Raw genomic sequence first — 26,444 nt, 5'->3', positions numbered from 1 at the left:
GCGCGCCATCTAACACTTTGAAGTACGGAACCGGAACTGAGGGGGGAGAAGCATTCTTTCACGCGTACTTCAAAGTGTTAGTTGGCATGCTGGCCCCAACAAAACTGGTAAGACCCAGTTTCAACTCTGCTCTGCTCGATCTGAGGGGTGAGAGAGGAAGGGCAATGACGGAGCGCCACGCTGCATTGCAGCGCCGGGGAGAGAGGAAAGGCGACAGGAGGGGGGACCTGAGCCTCGTCACGCAGGATGGGGGACGATGGAGCTAAACTCTGGCTGGCTGCTTCTTCAGCAGGTTGCTCGCTGCTGCAGAGGCACTGAGAGGGGCGGGCGGTGAGGCTGCAGGGCACCAGGAGGGGGGTGAGGCTGAGCAGCGCCACAGGGGGCGGGGGGGAATTTGGTGCCCCCACCCTGCCAGCCCTGGGGCCGTAGTGGGAGGGCCAGCCCTGGTCCTGATCCCCAGTACCAAGAAGGTTGGGGACCACTGCACTATTTGATGCAACCCAATTTGGCTTTTATTGACTTGCTATCTACTGAATCATCTCAAGTTTTTTTGCAGCCTTATGAATATAAGCACTATCACAGTTTCTGCTGCTCACAGCCTTATAAAAACCTATTTGTTTCTAATGAGCTGCTGTTTTTCCCCTATGTAAAGGGGAGATTCTTGCTTTTTTATCTCCAAAGACTCTGACGCTTGTTGGAATTTGATTTGTTCCCAATACAATGTAATTAAGTCAACTGCAATTCCTCACTTTCATTTTAAGAAAGTTCAAAGTGTATACTTGGGGGGCTCTTCTAATATACCCCAGATTATCTTTTTCCCGTCTCACCTACCTCTTTTTTATTTTTGGTGTTTTGAATCTAGCCTAGAATTTGAAAGTTTGTGCTCATTGTGATATTTTGCTTGGTCCTATTAAAAAGAAACTACATTACTGTTGCTTTTTTTGGTTTTGTTTTTCCATTGATCAACCTACATTTTTAAATATTCTTAAAATTATCCTTTTATATACTTATCTGGGCATATTTAAAATGACATCCTACCAATGCATCATGATACTCTTGAGTGAGGGTTCAATTAGTAGCTAGAATTTCTAATTGTTATTTATTTAGTATATGTGCTGCAGAAACGAGTTAGAGAGAAGTTGGTTTGATGTTTCAATCTAAGGCTGCCAAGCCCCCGGTCCGGGTGGGGGTTCCCCTACCCAGGAGGTTTCCAACCCGTTGGCCCACATTGGGCCAGAGGGGGGAACCTCTTCCAACATCGCCAGTGCAATGATGTCACCCAGAAGTGCTGTCATTGTGCTGGCAGCATCTCGTGGTGTCTACTCTAGGCGTTTCTGGGAGAACTCTATGGTTTTCCCGGACGCTCTGGCCATTTGGGAGGGAAAACTCTATGGTACAATAAGTACCATAGAGTTTTCCCCTCCCAAATGGCTAGAGCGTCCAGGAAAACCATAGAGTTTTCCCAGAATCGCCTAGAGCGGTCGCCGCACAATGTCACTGGTGCGATGATGTCACTTCTGGGTGACATCATTGAGCTGCGCACGCTAGCACATACATGAGAACAGTCCCCCACTGGGGGCTGAAAGGTACTTGGCAATCCTATTTCAATCATCACCCTTCTGTCATCCCCCAACCACATCTTGTACAAAGAGTAACTGGCATGGATATACAGTTGCTGATTCAATACATTATCTCCTGATATAATTTCATTTCCAACAAACAGAAGAGAAAATGTACCAAGGCATGCAAGAATCATCTATCAATATATATATATGCATATAATTCTCAATATGGCCCCATCTGTACATATTTAAATTTGAAGACCAAGGCCACAGATAGACAAGACAGAGCTTTCTACAAACCTAAGAAAAGCCCCAGACTTGCAGAAAAATCTGAAATCTGAAAAAATGCTATTGAAGGGGTTAAGCTCCTGTAGCTTCAAAAAAGGAATGTCTACACTGGAAGTTGCTAGGCAACCACTACAGTATTTCCATCTTCAAGCCTTAGTTTCTGTCTGTAAAAAATAGGGAGATGGATCAAGACCTTTTCAGGATTTTTTGGCCCTTTGAGGAAGGCCTTATCAAGGCCAGGCCCAGCAGCAATCACTGGGCTACTTGATACCACATGACTTGCATGACTCACCCAGGATTGGCTGCTTGCTACTGTTCAAGAGCAGCTCCCCCAAAACAGTGTGATCTAACAGAGTTTAAAACTAGGATTTGAGAGATCCAGATATGAATCACCACTCTGCTATGGAAATTCACCAGGTGATCTTGGGCCAATTCCACATTCTCAGCCTAGCTTACTTCACAGGGTTGTTGTGAGGATAAAATGGAGAAGAGAAGAATGGTGTAAGCTGCTTTGGGTTCCTACTGTAGAGAAAGGCTGGGTATAAATAACATAATAAATATAGCTGAAGATGGAAAAATAAAAGGTAGGTTGATTGGTGGTGGGAAGGAAAAAAAGAAAGCATGGAAATGTGAGGATTTGGGGGCTGCCAGGAGGAGGAAAATAGTGTGGAAAAGGGTGTACAAGGGGAAAACAAGGTGCATCCTGCATGTCGTAGTTTTTCACTGTGCAACTAGGCCTAGTCCACTAGACAGCACTTCACAACTGGGCCATAGGTTTCCCAGGTAGATGCTGCCAGGTTCAGGGAAGGAGGGCAAGTTGAAGATAAGGGGGCAGATTAAGGAGGTTGTTGTCAAGAAACTGAGAGACACCTAAGTGTTTGTGTAATCAGTGTCTGCATATGTTTGTAAGTCTTTCAGAATTTGCACTAGCATTGTGTCAAGGTAATAGGCACTTAACCAATTAAGTGGAAACTACGGTAATTTGTCACACCTGTGAAGTCAGCCCACAGTGACAGATAGATCATCTAGATCTAGCCTTGACAGGTTAGCATCTAGAGTCAAGCTCCTAAATTTGATTGCATCAGCGATTGGCTAACCAATCAACTAGCCAAGATAAGATCAGGCTAGGTGCCCACAAAAGGAGGAGCTTCTATGTCTCCAAGTTAGAAGCCAGGAGTCTTCTTCAGGACATCAAGAAGAAGGTACCAGCACAACAAGGTTGAAGGAGGATGTGTCATGAACCCTGACGAGGAGGAGCTGGAAGGGTTAACAGACCTGGAAGAGTTGCCAACCAGTTCCTCAGCTGAACAAACAGCAGCTGGCCCATCAATCATTCTCCAGGCACCAATGTCAGCTGTTGACGATCAATCTCTTCCAAGCTCTCCTCCTCCCATCTCAAGAGTTCGAAGCAGGCTCCAGAAAGAACTTTCAGAGTGAAGACATGAGGCACGCCGATGCTTCAGATCTCTCAGCCCTGAGTTCTAGCAGAGTCACTGCCACCCAGGGAACAGGCTGATTGAGACTCTCATATAGCTCCCACCCAGGACTGGTAACCTTTGTAAGAAAAAGCCTCTACTTTTCATACACATGGACATCGTGATCACCAGTATGGTTGCCAGGGTGCCTGGAGTTTTGACTCGCACACATCTGCTTTAAGAGGTGGACTTTGCCCATGGTTTCTAAGGCTTATGTGGATATTATAAGCATCAGCTTTGCAGCAGCATTCTACATCTCTGGATGGGTGTTAGCCAGAACTACAGACGAGCTTCCAGCTGCTCTGTGCATGCCCAATCTTGGCCGCTGCAGTGGAAGAAGCCACGCCACCATGAACTGTACAGGCAAACAGCTTCCAGCCTGTTTCCATGAACCAAAGGCTAATACCACCAGAATCTATCTTGTTTTCCTGACTCCATTACAGCAAAGCAAGAAACTCACGTATCCAACAGCTGCTTCAACTTCTGCATAAGGCAATCAAGCTTTTCTTAGGCGTGGATCCTGCCAGACCGCCTAAGCCTTTGTCCAACGGAACTAAGGACATAGACTGGTGTCAAGAAGAACTCTGAAGAAGAGGAAGACCATCTTCAGCCAGAGCCAAGTTCCTTTGTGTAAACCGGGTGTTACTTTAGGTAGCAATTTGGCCATCTATTGTCACCTTTTAGATAAGTTTAATAGTCTTAAGCACACCTCCACCCAGTAATTTCCCCCATTCTTTTCCCCAACAGTCATCCTGGAGCCTCCCCCTTGGCCCATTGTTACCTGGACAGCCAATCATATAACTAAGGCCAAGTCTGGTCATTGGCTAGCTATGAGCGTCCAATCAGGGGTTGCCAACTAATCGGCTATTGGCTACTGTACTAGTCCAGCCCTTATGGTCACTGCAGAGCCTCCCTTTTTCTGAGGTCATATACCAGCTGACCACCTGTCAACCACCCCTGTACCTCCCATCCCCTAAGGGCTCAAGGTAGTCTTTATAACCTGTGACACAGCTCCCCACATGTGTGCATCTAGCAGTACCCCAGTTTCACTGTCTAGATCCATCCCCGATTCTGGCCACAGTTGAGGGTCCCATTTCCCCTGTCCTCTTTCATTGCCATTGGAGCCTTCCTTGAAGACTACGATTGGTAATTATCACCCTGTTTGTCTATCCATGTGTTGTCTCTATCTCTCTCTCTATTTTTCTTAGGACTGTATGTATGTTTCATGAGCACATTGCCTTGTATGTGAGTTCTATATTTTTCTGGAATAAAATTTAATTGTTTTACTTAATTAGTGTCCTTGATAAATGTAAGCATTAATTTCTGGACATGGAATCCTGTATACATAGATAAAAGATCCTATTAAGCCAGGTGCCCACCTGACAATTCCCCAACCTCAGTTTTGAGGGCATTTTGGCTTACACCTTGTGGAAGCAACAAGTCTATTCTCTGGCTTACATCCACGCTCCTTCCTGATCCTGCTTGATTTCCTTGGCACCCTGACCTTTTGGCTTTTGGACATTGACTTCTGATTCCGGTTTGTGATTCTGCATTGGTGACTTGGCTCCTGCTTGACTTCATGGACTTTGACCTTGGACTGGCTTTAGACTCCTACCTGCCTGCACCCTGAGAACGTGACAGGATGGGACTTTGAAGACTTCTATCTGGTGTTGTGGGCCTGATGGCATAAAGCGTCAGTGAGTATAAACTTAGGGAATTAACTAACTGACTACACAGTCCAGTTTAGGGAGGCAGGCCTTAGGATTTTGTTTAGTGTTCCTCTGCGCACAATATGCTTGTTTTATTTGGGTTTTATCATCCCATTTTGTGTTTCCCTTTCCCTCTTATCTTGTAAATAAAGTTTATATATTTTTCTATAAGTTTTGTCTTTTACTTGGTAGATCTGGGACCTGATAACACACTGACCAAAAGAACCTAAGTGATAGTCTTTTAAGTTTTCCTAGTCATTTTAGTTTAGTTTTTCTCTTGCTTTAGCAGGCCTCTAGGGCGTGGAATATACTCCCTGGGCCTGGATGTCGGTTATTACATATCTGCAGCTGGGTGTTAGTAACAACAACAGCTGTGGTTCTTTTCTTGATAGCTGTCTAGTGGGTAGGAAGGAGAGAAGGAAGCAGAAAAAGGGGAGACACTATGGAAGCTTTCAAGGCAGGGAAAGATATTATTAGTGGGGAAGGGGAAAATGAGATTCCCCCCCAACAAATTCTTGTGGGGCCCCTGCTTATACTAATCTAATGTGGCATAGGTAGACTCTTGTTCCCATGTACTGACTACTCTCTGGCTCAATCCATACAAATATTTATATAGAAATTATAATTACAATGGAATATAAATCTAGATTTCACTTAAATTCAACTCTGCTCTGGTTAGACCTCACCTAGAGTATTGTGTTGCATTTTGGGCACTACAATTTAAGAAGGCTATAGACAAGCTGGGACGGGTCCAGAGGAGGGCGACGAAGATGGTGAGGGGTCTGGAGACCAAGTCATATGAGGACAGGTTGAAGGAGCTGGGTATGTTTAGCCTGGAGAAGAGACGACTGAGAGGTGATATCACCATCTTCAAGTACATGAAGGGCTGTCATATAGAGGATGGTACAGAATTGTTACCCAGAAGGCAAGACCAGAACCATCCAGTTGAAATTAAATCAAAAGAGCTTCCAGCTAAACATTAGGAAGAACTTCTTGACAGAACAGTTCCTCAGTGGAACAGGCTTTATCAGGAGGTGGTGGATTCTCTTTCGTTTCAGGTTTTTAAACAGAGGCTAGATGGCCATCTGACAGTAATGTTGATTCTGTGAATTAGGCAGATCATGAGAAGGAGGGCAGGAAGGGTTGCATCAGTGCTTATATCTCATGGCCCTTTCTTATATGCCCAGGGAAATGTTGATTGTCACTTTGGGGTCTATCAGCAATTTTTCTCCAGGCCAGTTTGGCAAGGGATCCTGGAGGCTTTTGCCGTCTTCTGGGCATGGAGCAGGGATTACTGGGGATGTGTGTTTGTGTGTGGGGGGGGGGGAGGGGGAGGGGTGGTGGTATTTGTGAAGCTCCTACATTGTGCAGGCGGTTGGACTAGATGACTCTGTTGGTCCCTTCCAACTCTATGATTCTCTGATTATAAATTGACTTGTAACACTCTAACATATAACTTATAATGGAAAGAAGACACACTGAATATCTTTTCTATGTTACCTCCATAATCAGCATTCACACATTATGCAGTATTTGAGAAGTGATCCTTAGCATTTGGTATGAAGGCATATTAGGCCACACCCCTGACATCACTATTGCTTCACACAGTGCTCTTTTAGTAGAAAAAGCCCAGCAGGGACTCATTTGCATATTAGGCCACACCCCTTGAAATGGCTTTTTTGTAGAAAAGGCCCAGCAGAAACGCATAAATCTTCAGTGCAATCCTGCTCAAAAAAAGCCCTGTACAAGCTATATATATTTGTTCGTTTTTAAGGTTTCACAAGATTTCATTTGTTGACGTAGAAAAAGCCCAGTAGGAATGCATAAATCTTCAGTGCAATCCTGCTCAAAAAAAGCCCTGTACAGCTATATATATTTGTTAGTCTTTAAGGTTTCACAAGATTTTATTTGTTGATGTCTTCTCAGTGTTATATATGAACATATAAAGTAGTTAAGGTTTCAGACCTAAGAACACTTTACTGGGAATAAGTACCATTGAGTAAAATTGAACTGAGCAGACCTGCTTTAAGATTGCTCTCTAAGTAACTTCTGTGTGAACTCTGATCAACGGAAAACCAATCAATGGAAAACAGACTGGTAAACACTCCTTCCCCTGACAAGATATTTTAAATGCTAAGGGGAATTCCAGAATTATAAAAGCAACATATTTCAATATAATCAGTTAAATCATGCATGAAAGAAGAAGCCAGTAATTATTGCCTTCATAGATGCTTCCTACAAAAGACATAAGGGTCAAACTGGCTATGACCTCAGAATATCCAAGTGTAAATAGTAGCCACTGGAGACCCAATTCAAAATGTGACATCAAGTGGTTAAACTTATTTCTCCCCAGTCTATATTGAGAAACAAAAACAGGTTGCTTACCTGTAACTGATGATCTTCGAGTGGTCATCTGTGCAGTCACACACATGGGTCTTGCCGCAGGCAACGGATCCATTCCTCGGAGCTCCAATAGCTCGTTTATAACGTCTTTTGGCGCGCTTTCCTCCCGCTCTGGGGAGCAGGCAGCGACCGCGCATGCCTGGAGCGGGGGGAGAGCGCCCCTTCCACTCAGTTTCTTCCAGCCGCCGCCGGCAATGACACTGTAAGTTTACGGAAGAATCACAAGAGGCCAGCAGCGGGGAAGGCTGGGTGGGCGTGTGTGACTGCACAGATGACCACTCGAAGATCATCAGTTACAGGTAAGCAACCTGTTTATCTTCTTCGTGGTCTCTGTGCAGTCCCACACATGGGTGACTAGCCAGCTGGATGGACTGGAGGAGGGTGCTGGTAAAGAAAAAGGTTAGTCACAGGAAAAATCAAATCACATGCAATCACGCAATCAACCATCATGTGACGTGGTCTGCAGTGTAAAGATGGAAGCGGATGCACTCACCCCTGGCTTCAGAGGAAGATGGATCTGAGGACCGCTTGGCCGAAGGAGGCGTCACGTCTCGCACGAACGTCCATCGCATAGTGGGAGACGAACGTGGATGGAGAGGACCAGGATGCAGCCGCACAAATGTCCTCTAGAGACACGCCTTGTAGAAAGGCCGAAGACGTGGAGATCGCTCTAGTAGAGTGGCCCTTAAGGCCGTCGGGCAAAGGCTGCTTAGCCAGTTCGTAGCACAACCTGATGGCACTGACTACCCACTTTGACAGACGTTGGGTAGAAATTTTAAGACCCCTGTGGGGGTTTCCGTAGGCCACAAACAGATTAGGGTCCTTACGGAAAGGTTGTGTACGATCAAGGTAGAAGGATAACGCCCTTCTAACGTCCAAGGAATGCAGGGCTCGTTGTCCCTGGTCGGATGGGTTGGAGAAGAACGTTGGTAGAGAAGTTGAGGTTGATAAGTGGAACTGGGAGACAACCTTAGGCAGGAACGCAGGGTCCGGTCGCAAAACAACTTTGTCCTTGTGGAAAATGGTGTAGGGAGGATCGTAGCGGAAAGCGCATAAGTCACTTGCCCGTTTGCCCGAGGTGAGGGCTACGAGTAATGCTGTCTTCCAGGAAAGGAGATTGAGGTCTATGGTAGCCATAGGTTCAAAAGGGGCTTTCATCAAGCAGGAAAGGACTAACGATAAACTCCATGTCGGAACAAATGGTTTAACCGGTGGGTTGAGGTGCAACAAGCCCTTGAGAAAGGACTTTGATAAGGGATGGGAGAACACAGTCTTGCCATCGATCGGCTTGTGGAAAGCAGAAACCGCAGAAAGGTGAACCTTCACAGAGGAATAACAGAGTCCGGATTTCTGTAGGGAAAGTAGGTAGTCCAGAATTAGGGGAAGTGGAGCCGTTTCCGGCTGCAGCTGAGAAGATGTTGCAAAGGAACAGAAGCGCTTCCATTTACGCTGATAAGAAAGTCTGGTGGAAGGCTTTCTTGCGTTGAGGATGACATTGGCTACTTCTGTAGAGAGGAAGGTGGCCGTATTCTCCAGGCGGTCAGGGCCAGGACCCGAGGGTTGTGATGAAGAACCTGACCGTTGGCTTGAGAGAGGAGGTCGCCCGCAGGAGGAAGCCGGCAGTAAGTGTGGCGTGACAGTTGAAGCAGCCTCGTGAACCACGGTTGCCGAGGCCACCATGGCGCAATGAGGATGCAGTCTGTGCCATCCCGAGTTATTTTCACCAGCACACGTGTCAGAAGGGGGGTCGGTGGAAAGAAGTAGTGAAGGGGACCTGTCCAATCATGCAGAAAGGCGTCGTTGCCCCTCCTGCAATAAAACTGAGGACACTTGGCATTGTTCCTGGATGCAAAGGCGTCCACCTCGGGTGTTCCGAAGCAGCGGAAGATGCTGCGAAGGTAGGTCGGAGTGATGGACCATTCGTGGTCGTCTATCCGAAACCTGCTGAGGGAATCGGCCAAGGTATTCTCCACACCGGGGAGATGAATGGCAGTCATAAATATGTTGTGTTTGACACACCATTCCCAGAGCAGTACGGCTATACGACAGAGACGGAGGGATCTGGTGCCCCCTTGCTTGTTTATATAATAAACAGTCGCCATGTTGTCCGTAGAGATCTGGACATGCTGGCCCTTTATTAATGGGAGAAATGATTGAAGAGCTCTGTGCACCGCGATCAGTTCTAAGCAGTTTATGTGCATGAGTCTCTCGGTGGTCGTCCAAAGCCCTCTGACAGTTTTGTCCTCTAGGTGGGCTCCCCATCCCCACTTGGAGGCATCTGTTGTTATAGTGGTCGTAGGGGAAGTCGGTAGAAACGGCTTGCCCTCTAGTAGATTGTTGGGCACAGTCCACCACGTGAGAGATAGAAGCGCTCTCTGTGGGATAGTGAGCAGAGCAGCTTGCGGTTGCGTTTGAGGGTTGTAGGCTCGAACAAACCAGATCTGCAGTTGTCGCATTCGCAGTCTGGCAAATCGAAGGACAGATGTCGTTGCAGCCATAAGGCCCAGCAGGCGTTGGATTGTGAACGCAGACTGACGGGGTTGCTGTTGAACTGCCTTGGCTAGGGCAATAATAGTGCATGCCCGATCCTCTGGGAGAAAAGCTCGATGCGGGGAGCTGCAGAGAAGGGCGCCTATAAACTTGAGGTCCTGGGTAGGTGTGAGGTGCGACTTTGATGTATTCACGCGGAGACCCAGGGAGCTCAGCAGAGTGAGAGCTGTGTCGAGGTTGTGCTCCAATTGCTGTTGTGTCGGGGCCACCAGGAGCCAGTCGTCGATGTACGGGAAGACTGGAATGTTCCGAGTGCGAAGTGCAGCTGCCACAACCGCCATGCACTTGGTGAACACGCGGGGCGCAGTGGAGAGGCCGAAAGGTAGGGACACATATTGGTAGTGGTCCCGGCCCATGGCAAATCGTAGATACTTCCGATGTTGAGGTCGGATTGTCACATGGAAGTAAGCGTCCTGAAGGTCTAGGGAAGCCATCCAGGAATTCCTGGGGATAAGGGGCAGAATGGACTGCAGGGAGATCATTCTGAACTTCCTGTATGCGATGTGCTTGTTGAGCTTCCTTAGATCTAGAATGGGACGCCTTCCTCCATCCCTCTTGGGAACAAGGAAGTATCTTGAATAGAAGCCTGTCCCCCGATGGAGGGGGGGAACGGGCTCTATGGCTTCCTTGTGGAGCAAGTCCAGGATCTCCTGACGGAGGAGGGGAGAGGGGGGGGTAGCTGTGAAATAGTGGTGGCGAGGTGGAGAAATGAACTCGATTGCGTAACCTAGACGCACGATGGTCAGCACCCAGGAGTCGGTTGTTATCGAGTTCCAAGTCGGAAGGAACGGTGACAGACGTGTGTTGAAGAACGGTACGGGGGAGTCAAAGAGACTGTTTAGAAGGAAGGGAGGGTTTTTTGGCCTGTTGTGACCGCGGTCTTTGTTGGAACTGCGGTTTCTGCTGGCCAGTCTTCCTCTTCCAGAAGTCGGTACGCTTAGGTGACCCTTGGCGTCTTTGAAATGATGGTCTCCAGGGCTTTGCACGGTTGGGACGCTGGGAAAACGGTTGGGAAACTCCCAAGCGCTTGGCACGTTTGCGGCCATCATCCACCGAGGCTAAGACTTCGTCAGTAGAAGCATGGAAAAGGCCGAGGCCATCGAAGGGAAGGTCTTCTATTTTTTGTTTAATGTCCGGTTGTAGATTTGTGGACCTCAGCCAGGCGTGGCGTCGTAAGGCAACAGAGGATGCAAAAACCCTGGACGAGCAAGAAACAGCATGGCGTATGGTGTTGATCTGTTGCTTGGACACTCTAGATAGCTCTGATACCAAGCCGGAGGCCGTTCTTTGGGAGGGTTCAGGAAGGGCGGAAATAAGAGGCGTAAATTGGTTAGCCAAGTTGTAGACATAGGCTGAAAAGTAGGCTAAATAATTGTTTAGTTTAGAATTTGTAGAGGCAAGGCCAAAAATTTTTCTTGCCAGGGTGTCCAATTTCCTGCCTTCACGGTCAGGAGGTGTCGGATGTCTGGATGGTTTAGCCTTAGTGGCTGAGTGCACGATAATGGAGTTGGGCGCCGGATGAGAAGCAAGAAATTTAGCCTCAGGAGCGTGAACTCTGTAGAGAGAGTCAAAGCGTTTCGCGGTAGGTGGAACCGAGGCAGGTTTGTCCCAGGTTTCGCGGAGGCCTTCGAGGTGTACCGGGAGCATGGGAAGAAGCGAGCCCGGTGGAAAGTCCGTTTGCACGAGGTCGTGTACAAGGTCAGAGACCTTAGGTGAGTCCGACGGAAGAGTAATGTTGAGGGCTTCGGCCATGGTTGTAATTAGGTGGAGATAGGCCTTGGACGCATCAGATGGAGATAGTCGGGGCTGTGGTACCGAATCCGAGGCTACCGAGTCAGGACGGTCCTCGGAGTCTGAGGATGCTGACGATTCCGGGTCGGAGTGGGAATCCTCACCCGAGGGAGAGTGCGGGGGTCGGATCGGGTCCGAAGGAACAGGTTGAGATTTCATCGTCTGAGCAGGTTGGTCTGTAGGAGTGGAGACCGGAGGAGCAATCGCGGCCGAGGCTGATGGAGTGCGCGGTCTAGCGTCCTCTGTCTGGTAGTGGTCCCGGGGTCGCTGTAGATCAGAGTGACGAACAGATTCCCGAAGCCTTTCGCGGAGTCGAGGGGAATAGCGAGAGTAGTCCGGCTCTCGGATCCGATCCCGAGGATAGGCATGTTCACGGGTCCGATCTTGGTCACGGGGTGGAGAAGAGAGGTCATGGTCGAAGCCGCGGGGGCGTGGCTCTCGGGTCCGATCCCGGGAGTAATCACGGCGTGGAGAATCGCGGAGTCGTCGAGAAAAGTCACGGAGTCGATCACGGGGTCTAGGAGAGTCCTCGTATTGGTACGGGGAATAACCTGAGCCCTCAAGAGAAGGAGAACGAGAAGGACGATGAAAGCGAGAGTGGTGCCGGTCGTATCTGGGGGCATAATAGTCCCGATAATAATCAGAGGAGTCGGAGTCTCGGCGCCGGCGCGGTGATCTGGAGCGAGCCTTGAGCGGTGACCGGGATCGTAGTCGACGTGAGGGTGAGCGAGAGCGCCCCTTGTTTGAGGCCTGAACGGCCGAGTCCTTGTACAGGGGAGAAATCCCGACGTCTCGGAGGTCCTTATACAGGGGAGAAATCCCGATATCGCGGAAGGATCCGATTCGAAGCGGGGGTTTCAGGTAGGTCTGGGTAGACTCACTAGTAAGATCGGGTTCAAGGAAGTCGGTCGGGACCACGCTGTGCACCGAGGGCGAACGAGAGTGGACCGGTATGACCTCAACTGCTGTAGATGTGTGAGGCGTCAGTTGGGGCATGTCGGTGATGACGTCCGACGGAGTCGTCAACTCAAGCGGAAGAGCAGGCTGAGTTGGAGTCACAGGATCCATGGAGGTCGATGTCGAAATTGGAGGCTGAGGCTTCTTGGGAGCCAAGTGCGCGTGGAGTTTCCTCGGACCCGAATCGGCCGATCCGGGATGACGAGACTTTTTGTGCGCCGGACCCGTGGGTTCCAGGTGGCGCGATTTCTTCGAAGCCTTATGGCCGGTCTCGGCGTGCTTCGAAGATTTTTTATCGGACTTGTGTTTCTGTTTAGCGAGAGACACGTCCGTAGAAGCCGAATCTCCCGCTTGTTGTTGGGGAGGCGGCGAGCCCGATGTGGGCATAGCCCTTAAGGACAACTCGATCAGGAAACTCCGGAGCCTTGCCGCGCGGTTTTTTCGGGCCTGCTTTCCGAAATTCGCACAATGAGGGCAGGAGTCGACTCGGTGAGATTCCCCCAAGCAAAAAAGGCAGTGGCTGTGGCCGTCTGTAGTAGGGATTTTGGTCCCACAGCGCGTGCACTTTTTGAAGGTAACTTTCCCTTCCATGCGCCCCGGACAAGGGAGGGGGGGGAAGGGAGAAAAGGGGAAAGAAAGCGCAGAACGGGTTTTTTTTTTTTTTTTTTTTTTTTTTTTGGGACGAAAGAGAAGATATAAGAGATAGAAATACGATACCAGTGAAGGAGGAAAGATGAAGTAACAGACGAGCTAAGGAGGAACGCAGCGAGGGAGGTGTTGTCCGGGCGGCGGTAGGAAAGAAACTGAGTGGAAGGGGCGCTCTCCCCCCGCTCCAGGCATGCGCGGTCGCTGCCTGCTCCCCAGAGCGGGAGGAAAGCGCGCCAAAAGACGTTATAAACGAGCTATTGGAGCTCCGAGGAATGGATCCGTTGCCTGCGGCAAGACCCATGTGTGGGACTGCACAGAGACCACGAAGAAGATCAGTGAGAAATTCAGAATCCCACTAAGCTATATAACATTTATATGGGTTGCTATTTGGTCTCAAGGTATTCTATTCTGCCATTCATATTTATGATATAGAATTAAATTCCTTGATTTCCATTGCTTTATCATGCTACACTTCTGGCATGGTGCTCCTTCCTAAGCTCTAGGGGGTGAATGTGCAGTTTAGCACTGAGAAACCAAAGACAGGTGTGACGGAGAGCTAGGGGTTAACCAGGAAACTGAAGACGCACAGGGCCTGCGTCAGGTGACCTGAGGGTGGGGGCCAGAGGGCTCGGAACTCTCAGGGAGGGAAAGTCTGTGAGTGACAGCAAACTGCTGAGGCAGTCATTCAGTCAGTTGGTGTCTGACAGAGATGGTGCTTGTCAGAAGTCTGAGGCAGGGAGCCTGACAGAACCTGAGAGAGTCAGTTCGTGCCTGACAGAGGCTGAGAGGGCAGCTGATTCTTTGATGGAGCTTGGAACAGTGGCAAGAAAGTCTTCAAGAGAAGAAAAGCTGACTGCAAGATCGACAAAAATAGCCATGAGGGCTGTGTGTGGAACAAGTGTGAGTCAGTCAAGACCGAAACGGTCACAGACACCTATCTGCATCTCTGAAGATCTAGTGAGGTGGTTGAGGGAGCGGATGTGGGTCTGGGACACCAGAAGGGCTAGGAGTAGAGGCTCCAGTTGAGGGGTGAGACTTGGCACATCATTCCCAAGAGGCCAGACCTTTGCTAGAGGTGGAGAGTGTGTTATATAGGAACTGTGAACTGGAAACTGAGAGACTCAAGAAGGGAAAAGTTATTATAAAGCCTGAAACAACTCAGCAACGTGTTAGCCTGTGTAAATATCTCCCATATCCCCAGTTAAGACTTTGTGTTACAATAAACATCTGTGGTTTATGTTAAAGTTTCTCTGGAGCCTATATTTTTGGGGAAAAACTAAGCTGCTGTGGTCCCCTACGAAGTGAATTCTATTTCCATCAGATAACAAAGTAAAATACACCGAGGAGACTAAGATAAAGAGATCCAGTGAGGCCGTGAGGCGGGCGCTGCTATAACAGGAAACCAAATGGCCCTTGGACCCTGACATCGCAGACATCAACAGCAAGAGTGAAAGTCAGTTTGGCCTCAACTGAATGCTATGTCTGAATGCAACACTTTAATTTACATCACAGAATGGTTTTGACTAGAGTAGCCAGCTTGCAGGTGGGGCCTGAAAATCTCACATAATTACAACTGATCTCCAGATGACAGATATCATTTCCCTTGAGAAAATGGCAGCTTTGGAGAGTGGACTATTTGGCATTATACCCTGCTAAGGCCACTGCCCTCCCCAAATCCTGCCCTCCACAAGGATCCAAGCCCAAATCTCCAGAAACTTTCCCAACTTGGAGCTGGCAACTAGGCTTGCCAGTCCCCAGGTCTGGACAGGGGATCCCCCAGTTTTTCATGTTCCTCCTTCCCACCAGCCAGCTGGCTGGTAAAGGGAAGCCCTGCCCCAACAGCCACCATATGCCTTTAGATCTCAGGCAGATTCAGAAGCTTGCAACTGCTTCTGTTTTGGAAGGGGAGTGTTTGCCTTTAAATCTCAGCAAGACTGAAGCTGCAGGGGGAGGGGCGAGAAGGAAGAGCCATGTGTGTATGAGAGATATGGAGCCAGAGAGCTCAATCCCTCTGTTTTGCATTCCTTTTAGAAGCTGTGTAGTAAAAGGGATCTCTCGGCTTGGCTTCGCGAATGAAGATTTAAGAAGGGTGCAATAGAGATAACTAGAACATGAGTATGGGAAAGAGGAAAACTCCAGCCCCTAGACCTCTCTCTCAGTAAGTTGGTTGAAATACAACAGACTGTTACATTCAGCAATTCCAGTGAGTAAAGCTATCTATACCATTGCCCCAGGGAGATCACAAAAGTATGGGCATACAAACTGTTTGTTTTGCGCTTGCTCTCTCTCTGAGAGTGAGTTCATTTTCATTTTAGTGGAAGTGCAGCTGCTGTGGAACCATTTGAATTCAAAAAAAGAGAAAGAGGAAATGAAGACTATATTCAGGGGAACTGCACTGCTGTATTTTTATTTATTTTTAGGAAATGCGGAAATCTCCCAGTTCCACCCCCAAAGTCCCCAGATATTTCTTGAGTTGAACCTGGCAATCCTACTGGCAACCCTAGCTTTGGCTCACTTCTTTGCGAGTCAGTAGCAAGGTATATTTAGTACCTGAGACCTAACCACTCCAAGTCATCGCAGGGCATTTATGTTGGCTAGACTAAACGCGTTTCCCTCCAAAGTTTTACAAGGGAGATATCAGCGAGTCCCTTTAGCCGACAGACTTTGCTCCTGTGGAGCAAATACCCCTGACTCAATCCAGCATATATTGCTTGATTGTTCTTTATACCATAACCTCCGTAAAGATTTATTTGGCAAGCTTTCTTTTTCTCCAGATTTGTCTATTCTGCCACCCTGTTATTATTTATTGAGTGATACTGAGGGGGTGGTTAGTGAGGCTGTGGCAAAATTTCTGGCTGACATCCTTAAATTTAATTCTGACCATGTTTGAATGCATCTGTAAGCTCGGTTTTATCTCGATTTTATCTCCAATGTTTAAATTTTTATATTCTGTGTATTTTTATCTGATTCTATTATGCCATTAAAGGTTTGGTATGGTATGGTAGTACCTGAGAGCAAAATATGACCCTCTGTCTCAGTAGTCATCATCCCCAAATTCAAAGGGCTCAAATCGTTTGCTGGAGCTGCGGCCACAATAGGGATATTAAATAAACCAAGTAGGGAACACAAAAGCATGTTCAAGGTGACAGATTTGACAAGGTTGTTGACTTAGCATTTTTCATTTTCTTTGTGAGGCCTGTTGATTCCTGTCCTTTGTTGAAGAAAGAATGATTTCTGTGCTCTTATATGCAAATGTCAGTAGGCTTTGTCTGGGCAACAAAGCACTTACTACTTGCAGTCCACATACCTTTGCCCCTACCTGTTAATGCTTCACTTTCTTGCCCTACTTGCTTTATCTGTTTGGACTGCTTTTTGGAATGGACCTCAAATTGTTTTTCCAGTCTTTCCCCTCAGACACTTGATTCAAAAATATTACTGGAAAGGCCTCAACCCAGTAAAGGTTACATTTCTTGCCCCTACCTGTTGTTCTGAACTAAAAAATAAAGCAGATAAACTTCCTGTTTTTCTAATGCTTTGAGTTGTCCAAAGGAGCTCCTTATCCACTGAAATTCTGTACAGAAACTGAGTCAGGCAAGACTTCTAGGGAAAGATGGGCCATTTCTGTAGCTGATAGAAGTTGACTTTAATTCACAGAATATTGTGTGCAGTTAGCATTGTGAACAAAATGTGGTGGCTCACTGGTGATTTGAACATTCTCAGCAGCCCTTTCTTGTGGTTTCAGACCCATAGAAAGATACTGATTTCTTTACCAATCATTTCTGAGGAGAGGGTTCAGCAGAGCTGGGTCTGTATCATGTGGGAATATAGATGATGTGTAATTTTCCTGTCTGCTGCTGATTGGAGATTGCTGCTGGGCTGACCTCTTTTTCTACTCCAAGAAGAATAAGGGACTTCTGTATGTATCCCATCTAGGTTTTCCCCCATCTTCCCCCTTTATTAAGATTAGTGAGTAGAAGGCAAAGAGAGCTAACTGGGACATAGGTTTCCCTCCTATACTGAGCTGAATGTTCTCGTAGGCATTTCTTTGCCTCAGTAGTTTGTCCCAAAACCCCAGAGCCCTTTATCACATTCCAGTTTTCCTTCAACTAAACCATATTTCCTTTCCTCCAAGAATGCATCCCAAAGAAATGTTCCTTTCTCAAGTTACATGTGAAGACACTTCTTTGTTTCCTGTCCTTAACAGCATCCAAACCACATCAGACTCAAGGTACATTCTCACCATAGGTGAAGTAAACATTTTTCACCCTTTCTCCCTAATTGTTGTCATACGAAGGACAATCTATTCACATTCAATAACAAGTGAATTCACAGTAAAGGGCAGACTGCCAGAAGAGGCAAGAAATCCAACAGACTGGCAGAGAACTGATTCGGAAGGCAAAGGTTACACATTTCTGCCAGTAGTTCAACTAAGTCCAAACATGAAATATCCTGTAAAAATGGCTGTGAATGATTGCTAAGGATTCATAATTGATGTGTTACATTGCCCACTGATTTTATCAATTGGTTATTTTTAGTTGCTCTTGTTATTTTTAATTATGATACCTGCTATTGCCATAAACCAACATCACTTTGGTAAAATAATGTAGAATACATATATTTTAAAAACAGACTATCCATATCACAGCATCCATTCGCTACATTATATATCTCAGTTGCTCTTTAAACAACTGGAAACAATCGTCACTTGTTTTGCTGATGACAGTACCTTTTTAAAAATACATGGGTTTTGCCATTAGGAATCAGGATCTTATATCTTTGCCTCCTTAAATAATCCGGGTCCTGTCTTCTAAAAAGCAGGGGATTCGTTAAAGGCAGTAACAGCCTGAACATGAAACATCTCTAACTTCTGCTCTGAACATCGAGTTCATCATCATAACACCCCCAGGAAGCATCAAAGGAGGAATGGTAAGTAAACTGTTCTCCCTCTTCTTGGACTATTTGCATTCTATTGGAACTCTCTGTGAAATCATAAAGTGTACTGCAATACTATTTCCTTACCCTGAGGAAATTTCAGGCTGTATTTAAATCAAATTCCCAACCTTCCTTTTTTTGTGATACAATCTTATCAAGACTTCAAACATCCCTGAGGCGCATGTTTGAACCCTCTCCAAATTTTCAATATCCTTTTTTTCAAACTGTGGACTACAACAACCAGACATGGGATGGAGTCCAATAAACTAGCATTGCGTCTCTGAGCAAACTCACTTAAGAGCCAGATATGTGGAAAATGTTTGCAGAAAAACAAGGCTATTACACAATGGCATCAAATTGTGTGTTTGGCATTCAACTTAGCTGGGTAAGGCTTTCAGAATCTAATCTATGGAATTTCATATCACTTAAGTATTTTATTCAGTCTGACACTTAGTCTGTCCATTCCCAGATAGCATCAAAATGAGGTTAAGAGCCCAAAGAAGTTTCTACTGCTAATTGTTAGCCCCGTTAATACTAGTTAAGACACATGAACTAAGTGAATCACTGAAGATGCACCACCTTACTGAGTGAATCTGCTTGCACTTATTTACATTAATAGCAAGGCAAATTTCCACATTGCTGTGTAGACAGAGGAATATTTATGTATATTGAGTCCCTTGGAATGCAAGATCAAATCAGTCAGTCCTAAGGGAAATCAACACAGACTGTTCCCTGGAAGGTCAGATGCTGAAGCTCAAATACCTTGGCCACCAAATGAGAAGGGAGCACTCTCTGGAGGAGATCCTGATGCGAGGAAAGACAGAAGGCAAAAGAAGAAGGGGACGGCAAAAGATGAGATGGCTGGACAGTGTTACTGATGTAACAAACAAGAATTTGAGCAGACTTTGGAGGATGGTGTTAGACAGGAGGGCCTGGCATGACTTTGTCCATGGGGTTGCAAAGAGTCGGACTTGACTGTGCGACTGAACAACAACAACATATGCACACATACATATACTGTATGCATGCATACTAAACAAGTGAATAAAATGCAGAATTTGCTATCAGAGGATATAGTGATGGTCACAGGCACAGATGGCTTTAAAAGGGAATTAGATCAATTCATGGAGGATAGGTCTATCAGTGGGTGCATTCACATACACTAAATAAAGTCCTTTGCAACTGGATTTTTACTGTGTAAGAACAGCAAAATCTACTTGCAAACCAGTCACCATGTGAAAGTACCCAGTGGCTAATGCCATGGTGCCTAAAGGGAACTTTCACATTCAGAGGCAATAAACCTTTAAATACTAGTCAGAAGACAACCTCAAGGGAAAGTCTCAGAATCTATGCCCTGTTGTTGGCCTTCCAGAGTATTTAGTTGGTCACTATGTGACGCAGGATGTTGGATCACCGGTCTGATCTGGCAAGGCTTTTCTTATGTTCTTAGGTTGAGAGAACAAGATATATTAGATTTTGGAAGTACCATTCAGCATCATGGTCTGACAAATGGTCACCAATTTTATCCCAACATTAGCTGCAGCCCATGTACTTCCCCACTCAAACGACAATACCTTATTCTTCCCCTCTATCATCGCTGTTCTCTGGGTGATTCTTTGGATTCTGTTTCCTGTAGTGCTGCCAGATTTCAAAGTGAAAGGTGTCTCTGGATTGGAGCAAAAGTCATGCCTATGATGGGAAAAATGAGATTGAAGCATGAAGTTGAATATTTGAATTTTTCTTCTACACACTGGCAACTGTCTCTTTAAAGGCAGCCAAACTGGCTGTGTGACATTCAGTAGACATTAGACTCCAGTTGAAAGGTTAGGTGCAAGTTTGAATTCTATTGGCCACAGATGGAATGCAAAACACTCCTTCCAAATCCCATGCACAGAAATAAAACCAGTCATAACTATGTCAGCCCAGGCAGATTGTAAATAAATATTGGTAAAGCAATCTTAGTAGTAGATGCATTTTAAAAAGGAGAGGAAACCTTAGTGTGCCATTGAGCCCAAGCAATCTAGAAAAGTAAAAAAAAAGCATGGAGCAAGGGGATAATACAAAGTGAATGAAACAGAAGACAGGTTGAATATTTTAATTCATAATTTGTTTTCTCTCTCTCTGACTTTTTCCTAGAGGCTGCCACTAATATCCTTTAGGTTGTGCATACTTAACTGGAAGCCTCATGATTGAACAATGGACCTTACTTCTGAGTAAACCTGCTTGAACAACATACCATCTCTCTCCAGCTACACAACAACTGTTGCAGCAGGCCATGGTATTTTCACTTGAGGGCCAGTTCAGTTCAGTTTTACTATTATGGTCAGTGATCAGATTCAGCTGACAAAAACATCAGGTACACAGATATTTGAGTTAAATTCCAGTCAAAATAAAAATAGAAAATTTAGCAAAAATATATAAAATTATATAGTAGCAAGAGTATAAAATATAAAACACATAACATAACATCTTAGATAACCGTATTTAAAAGTTGAACCTGGAACCTAAAAATTTAGAACTGTATAGTATTATTAGGGTTTGTAGAATCTTTCGGGCTCAAGTGCTGTGTTCTACTGGAGAAAGTTTTTCTTCCAGACGTTTCGTTCTCGGCTGCGGAGAACATCCTCAGTGGCGTTGCGGTTGGAGCAGGCGCTCTGACCTTCTTGGCTGCTGTGCATTGAGTGAGGCCAGGGCTGCTGGAGAGCTGCTATTTCTAGGCTGGAGGGGGTGTGGTGAAAGGGCAATAGGTTTGTGGATGTGCCCATTGTTTGGTGGGGCTTCCTGGAGGGGTAGTGATAAGGAAACTGGCTGTTGAATGTGACCATTGTTCTGTGTTAATTGCTGGGAGGGTTGGAAGGGGTGTGAAGATAAGGAAGATGGTTGTTGACTGTGCTGATTGTTCTGTGGAATGTGCTGGTTGTTCTGTGAATTTCTGCAATTTATAGTCTGTAGGGTGTTTTACAGAGCTGGATACCAAGATTGGTTTATGGAAATGCCTTCTTCCTTTCTGTTAAAGTTGTGCTGGTGTTTGTAAATCTCAATAGCTTCTCTGTTCAGGCGGGTATGATAATGTGAGGCCGTAGAAAGGACTTCAGTTCTTTCAAAGTGGATGACGTGGTCTCCTTCTTGAAGTGCATGTTCAGCTACAGCTGATTTTTCTGGCTGAAACAAGCGACAGTGTCTCTTGTGTTCGGTGAGGCGGGTGTTGATACTGCGTTGGGTAGTGCCAATGTAGACTGCACCACAGGAGCAGGGTATTTTGTAGACTCCAGGGGTTGAAAGTGGATCTCTCATATCTTTGGCCGAGCGCAGCATGTGGCAGATCTGTTGTGTGGGTTTGAAGACTGTGTCAACATTGTGGCATTTGAGAATTTTGCCAATGCAGTCAGTGACAGATTTTATGTAGGGCAGGAAGGCTGTACCTACATTTGTGTGTGGCTCGGGATTTGGTGTGGATGGTCTCTTGGGATGGAGGGCTCTTCTAATTTCTTGTAGGGAATATCCATTGGCCTGCAGTGACTGGTTGAGGTGGTGTAGTTCCTGCTGGAGTTGGCTTGGTTCCAAGCCAACTCCAGCAGGAACTACACCACCTCAACCAGGGGCCCTGAAGCCAGGAGACGTCATTAAGTTTTGCTGGAGTTCCATGTCACAAACCCATTGCCTAATAGAGGGGGGTGGAGGAGGTGTTTGTGAATTTTCTGCACTGTGCAGAGGGTTGGAGAAGATGATTGACAGCATTGCTGTCAGATGGCCATCTAGCTTCTGTTTGAAAACCTCCAAAGAGCCCACCACCTCCTGTTTATATATATTTTATTAGAGTTTTAAGAAATAGGACAAAGGAATATAGAAAGGGGAAGGGGAAAGGGAAGTAACATTATTTCGATATAAACTCTGCATCATTCATTTACAAATGTTTCTCATAGTCTATAAAACTTACAGTCTTTGTATTATACCTAATAGTTTGCTAATATCAACACTAAAGTGTCCAAATTGAGGAATTACAAGTATGTGTCATATAAGAAATTTGTGTCTTCAACCATTCATAAAAAGGTTTCCAAGGGTTCTCTTCATCTTGTATTAGTCTACCCTTAAGATGAAGTGCAAGGGCATCTGTTTCAACTGTCTCTAATATTTGATTAATCAAGTCCTGCTTTTTCGGAGTTTCATGATGTTTCTAGGTTTGTGCTATCAAAAGTCTTGCTGCAGTAATAATATGTATCATCAAATGATTGTCCTGTCTCGAAAGGTCCATTGGTAGAATACTCAATAAGAAAAGTTCCGGTTTAAAGTGTATATGAATTTTCAGTATCTTTTGTAACATATCATGTACCGTAATCCAGTACTTTTTCATGACCCCACATGTCCAGCACACATGATAAAACATGCCAACATGGGAAATACATTTCCAACACTTCATCTTGTAGCTTCATTTGAAGAAGCATTGAATAAATTCTCTTTATTAGATGTTGGTGTGGACCCAAATAATTTTATCAAAACCTTGTTGATCAGCAATAAATCCTGTTACTTCGTCTCTAGCATATCTTGACTCTAGCTGAAGCCTGGTCCACCAGTCGAGAGTAACATTGTAGGTCAATAACTCTTGTGTTTTCAGTTCGTCATTAGTCTTTAACAGTTCTTCATATGTAAGTATCATATTTGATGACAGTAGTATTGGTTGAATAAAAGCTTCAGTTGGTGAGACTCACTTAGGGACCTTGTTGTAAATTTTTGGTTTAACCAGGACCGCACCTGACTAAGAGACCTTCTAATTAAATGAGTGATGAAACGTTTTTGAGTATCTGTTTTTTGGCACCACAGGTACGAATGCCATCCCTTAATAAGATCATGACCCTCTAATGTTAACAATCTCCTATTTTTTAATAGTATCCAGTCTCTCATCCATGTTAGTGCACAGGCTTTATAGTATAATTGCCAGTCAGGAAGGGCAAATCCTGCCCTTTCTTTGGAGTCTTGAAGTGCTTTCAACTTGATTCTTGTTTTTTTTGTTCTGCCAAATAAAACTATTAGTTAGTTGATTTAGCTCTTGAAAGAACACCTTCGGTTCTTTCAAGAACACTCTAGGAATAGTATAGAAAAGAAAAAGCATCCTTGGCAGTATGTTCATTTTAATTGTTGCTATTCTTCCCATCAATGAAGTACTCAAGTCTTTCCATGTTTCCAAATCTTTTTTTATTTCCTTAATTAGTTTTTCATAGTTCTCTTTATATAAGGTACTTACTTTATTAGTAAGTTGAATACCCAAATATTTGACTTTCTTCTCATGCAAATCCTGATTCTTGTTGAAAGCTCTTAATCTGGTCAATAGTCATATTTTTTAATAGAAAGTTGGTTTTCTGGTAATTAATCTTCATACCTGCCACTAGCCCACCACCTCCTGAGGAGGCCTGTTGCACTGTGGAACTGTTCTAACTGTCAGGAAGTTCTTAATCTTTTGCCAAAAACTCTTTTGAATTAATTTCAGCCCATTGGTTCTGATATTTTGGGGATATAGACAAGAAGGATATAGACAAGCTGGAACGGGTCCAGAAGAGGGCGACGAAGATGGTGAGGGGTCTAGAGACCAAGTCCTATGAGGAAAGGTTGAAGGAGTTGGGAATGTTTAGCCTGGAGAGGAAACGGCTGAGAGGTGATATGATCACCATCTTCAAGAACTTGAAGGGCTGTCATATAGAGGATATTGTGGAATTGTTTTCTGTGGCCCCAGAAGGTAGAACCAGAACTAATGGGTTGAAATTAAATCAAAAGAGTTTCTGGCTTAACATTAGGAAGAACTTCCTGACCGTGAGAGCAATTCCTCAGTGGAACAGGCTTCCTCGGGAGGTTGTGGGCTCTCCTTCCTTGGAGGTTTTTAAACAGAGGCTAGATGGCCATCTGACAGTGATGAAGATCCTGTGGATTTGGGGTAGGTATCTGTGGGTTTCCTGCATTGTGCAGGGGTTGGACTAGATGACCCTGGAGGTCCCTTCTAACTCTATGATTCTATGATCCTGAAGATCCTTTCCAACTCTGTGATTTTATGATTCTTTCATAAACATTTGGTCTTGGGCAATGGCTAAGAGTGTAAATTATGAGTAGGGAAGTCCCTGCTTTAAATTTTCCTTGAGTCATGATCTGACAAGATGGAACTTGGGAAGCCATAATCTCTGAGCTTCAGTTTCGCCCATGTCAAATATTTTTTTTGAAAGGACATACCCAGAAGGTTGTTGTAAGACTTTCAGGGTAAAAGTATGTGAAGCACTTTGAACATTCAAAAAGCATTACATAAATGAGCTAACTGTCATTAACACAGAAGTCTATTTACTTCTCCCCAGAAGCTAAAATGGCTTATCTGAGGCTTATCATAGTTTGGTCATATTATGAGAACTCACTGGAAAAGACAATAATGCTAGGAAAAGTGGAAGGCAACAGGAAAAGAGGCAGACCCAACATGAGACTGATTCACTAATGGCAGCTATGGCTTTCAGTTTGCAAGAACTGAGCATGGCTGTTGAATGGTAGGATATTTTGGAGGTAATTCATAGTGTCACTAAGTCAGAAGCAACTTGATGGCTAGTGTTTAACACATACACATCTAATTCATATTTAAAAGATATCTATCCACATATCTAAAGGAAGACAGCTTTTGGTTTGCAAGATCTAAACAAAACTGTTAATGACGGGATGTTTTGGATGGAAGTCATTCATTCACAGGGTTCCTATAAGTTGGATGCAACTTGGTAGTACGTAACATACACTCATATCTAAAATTTTATGTATAACTTCAATATCTTGATGGCAAAATATGTTTTAGATCTTGAGACCTTCACAAATTTTCAGATTCTGAGGCACAGGTTATTCGTGTTTGACATGTATGGACAAGAATGGAGTTTCATCAGAGGATAGTTCTGAAGGCAGACATAACTTCCTCCAAGAGTAGATGTGGGTTTTAGTGGGGTGAGAATTGCTTGCCCTTGCCTTCACTCTTTTATAGCTTTCACCAAGACTACTCTTTGATTCCATTGTGAATTTTCACCTCCCTCTCTAGAGCAGACATTTGGCTTTTTAAACTGTTTTTCAAGCACTTGTCATGTTTATCTTGTTGCTGCCCTTTAAAAAAAGAGCTGCTCTGTGTTTTTTTAAACTTGAAGACTTCATTTGGCTGATGGGATAGCTAATCACTTTGAGTTCTGAGTAGAAAAGCAATTGATAAAAAAAATTAATAAAATAAAATTTATGAATGCCACAAAGGCCAGCCAGTCAGCTGATGAGAATATGGCTTTGGCTGGTTCTTGTAATAAGTAGAATCAGCATCCTGCTTTTCTGGACAAACAAATAGCTTCTGGGATAATTTCAGTTTAGACATTTCTATGTCAGCCACTGGGGAGGCAGAGATGAAGACAGGTATCTGTTACCAAAGTAGATTCACACATGAACACTGGTCTCTCAAGGTCAGGACTGTTTACTCAGATTGACTGCAGCTCTGCAGGATTTCAGGCAGAGATTCTTCACATCACCAGGAACTATCAGTTCCTTTTAATTGCAGATGCTAGGATTTGAACCCAGGACCTTCAGGCATGCAAAACAGATGATATATTATTGTGTCATGACCCCAAGAGCCACAGCAGGTTCACTGTACTAGCACTATATGTCTGTCATTCCCTTGGTGGTATCAATTTTTTTAAAAAAAACAAAACGAGATCTCAGATTTGCATAAAACTTTATTTAATTTCTACCATGAAGGGGATGGCATAATACAAAAGGGGCATATGGAATTTGATTCCTAACCAAGCAGCTTGGAAATGCTGTACTGGGATTTTACTGGCACCCTTGTCATAACTGGATGTTTACATTATTGCAGAAATTTCATAAAAACATCTGGTAGGATTAAGACAATGTTTTCCTCTCAATGCATGCTTAAATACATATATTTACTTTTCCATAAAAAACATGAAAATGCCTTCCATTGTTTATTAGATTTGGGGCAAAACCTTCCAAATTGCAAAAAATATGTACAATTAGAAACATTTGGTTTCCTTACCTGAGGGGAGGGGAAAGGTGGAGAAAGCCACAAAGTTGTTATCAGTTATTAGACATGTCAAGTGACAGGGGGGAAATATGCTCTGTTTACC

The 26,444-nt window shown here is 44.9% G+C and overlaps 1 protein-coding gene across 1 annotated transcript in view; it reads right to left on the bottom strand.

The window, feature by feature from the left end:
* The window catches only part of FLT1 (fms related receptor tyrosine kinase 1), a 151,445-nt gene that overhangs the window by 69,666 nt on the left and 55,335 nt on the right, over positions 1 to 26,444 (bottom strand). Inside the window, exon 11 of the mRNA XM_060234740.1 lies at positions 19,890 to 20,004. Within this exon, the coding sequence (XP_060090723.1) occupies positions 19,890 to 20,004 (115 nt within the window). The remainder of the gene's footprint in view (positions 1 to 19,889; positions 20,005 to 26,444) is intronic.

The sequence above is a fragment of the Heteronotia binoei genome, chromosome 3 (assembly GCF_032191835.1).
Source record: "Heteronotia binoei isolate CCM8104 ecotype False Entrance Well chromosome 3, APGP_CSIRO_Hbin_v1, whole genome shotgun sequence".
Classification (NCBI taxonomy): Eukaryota; Metazoa; Chordata; class Lepidosauria; order Squamata; family Gekkonidae; genus Heteronotia; species Heteronotia binoei.
The sequence above is the reverse complement of the archived record's forward strand: the minus strand, read 5'-3'. Positions and strand labels throughout refer to the sequence as shown.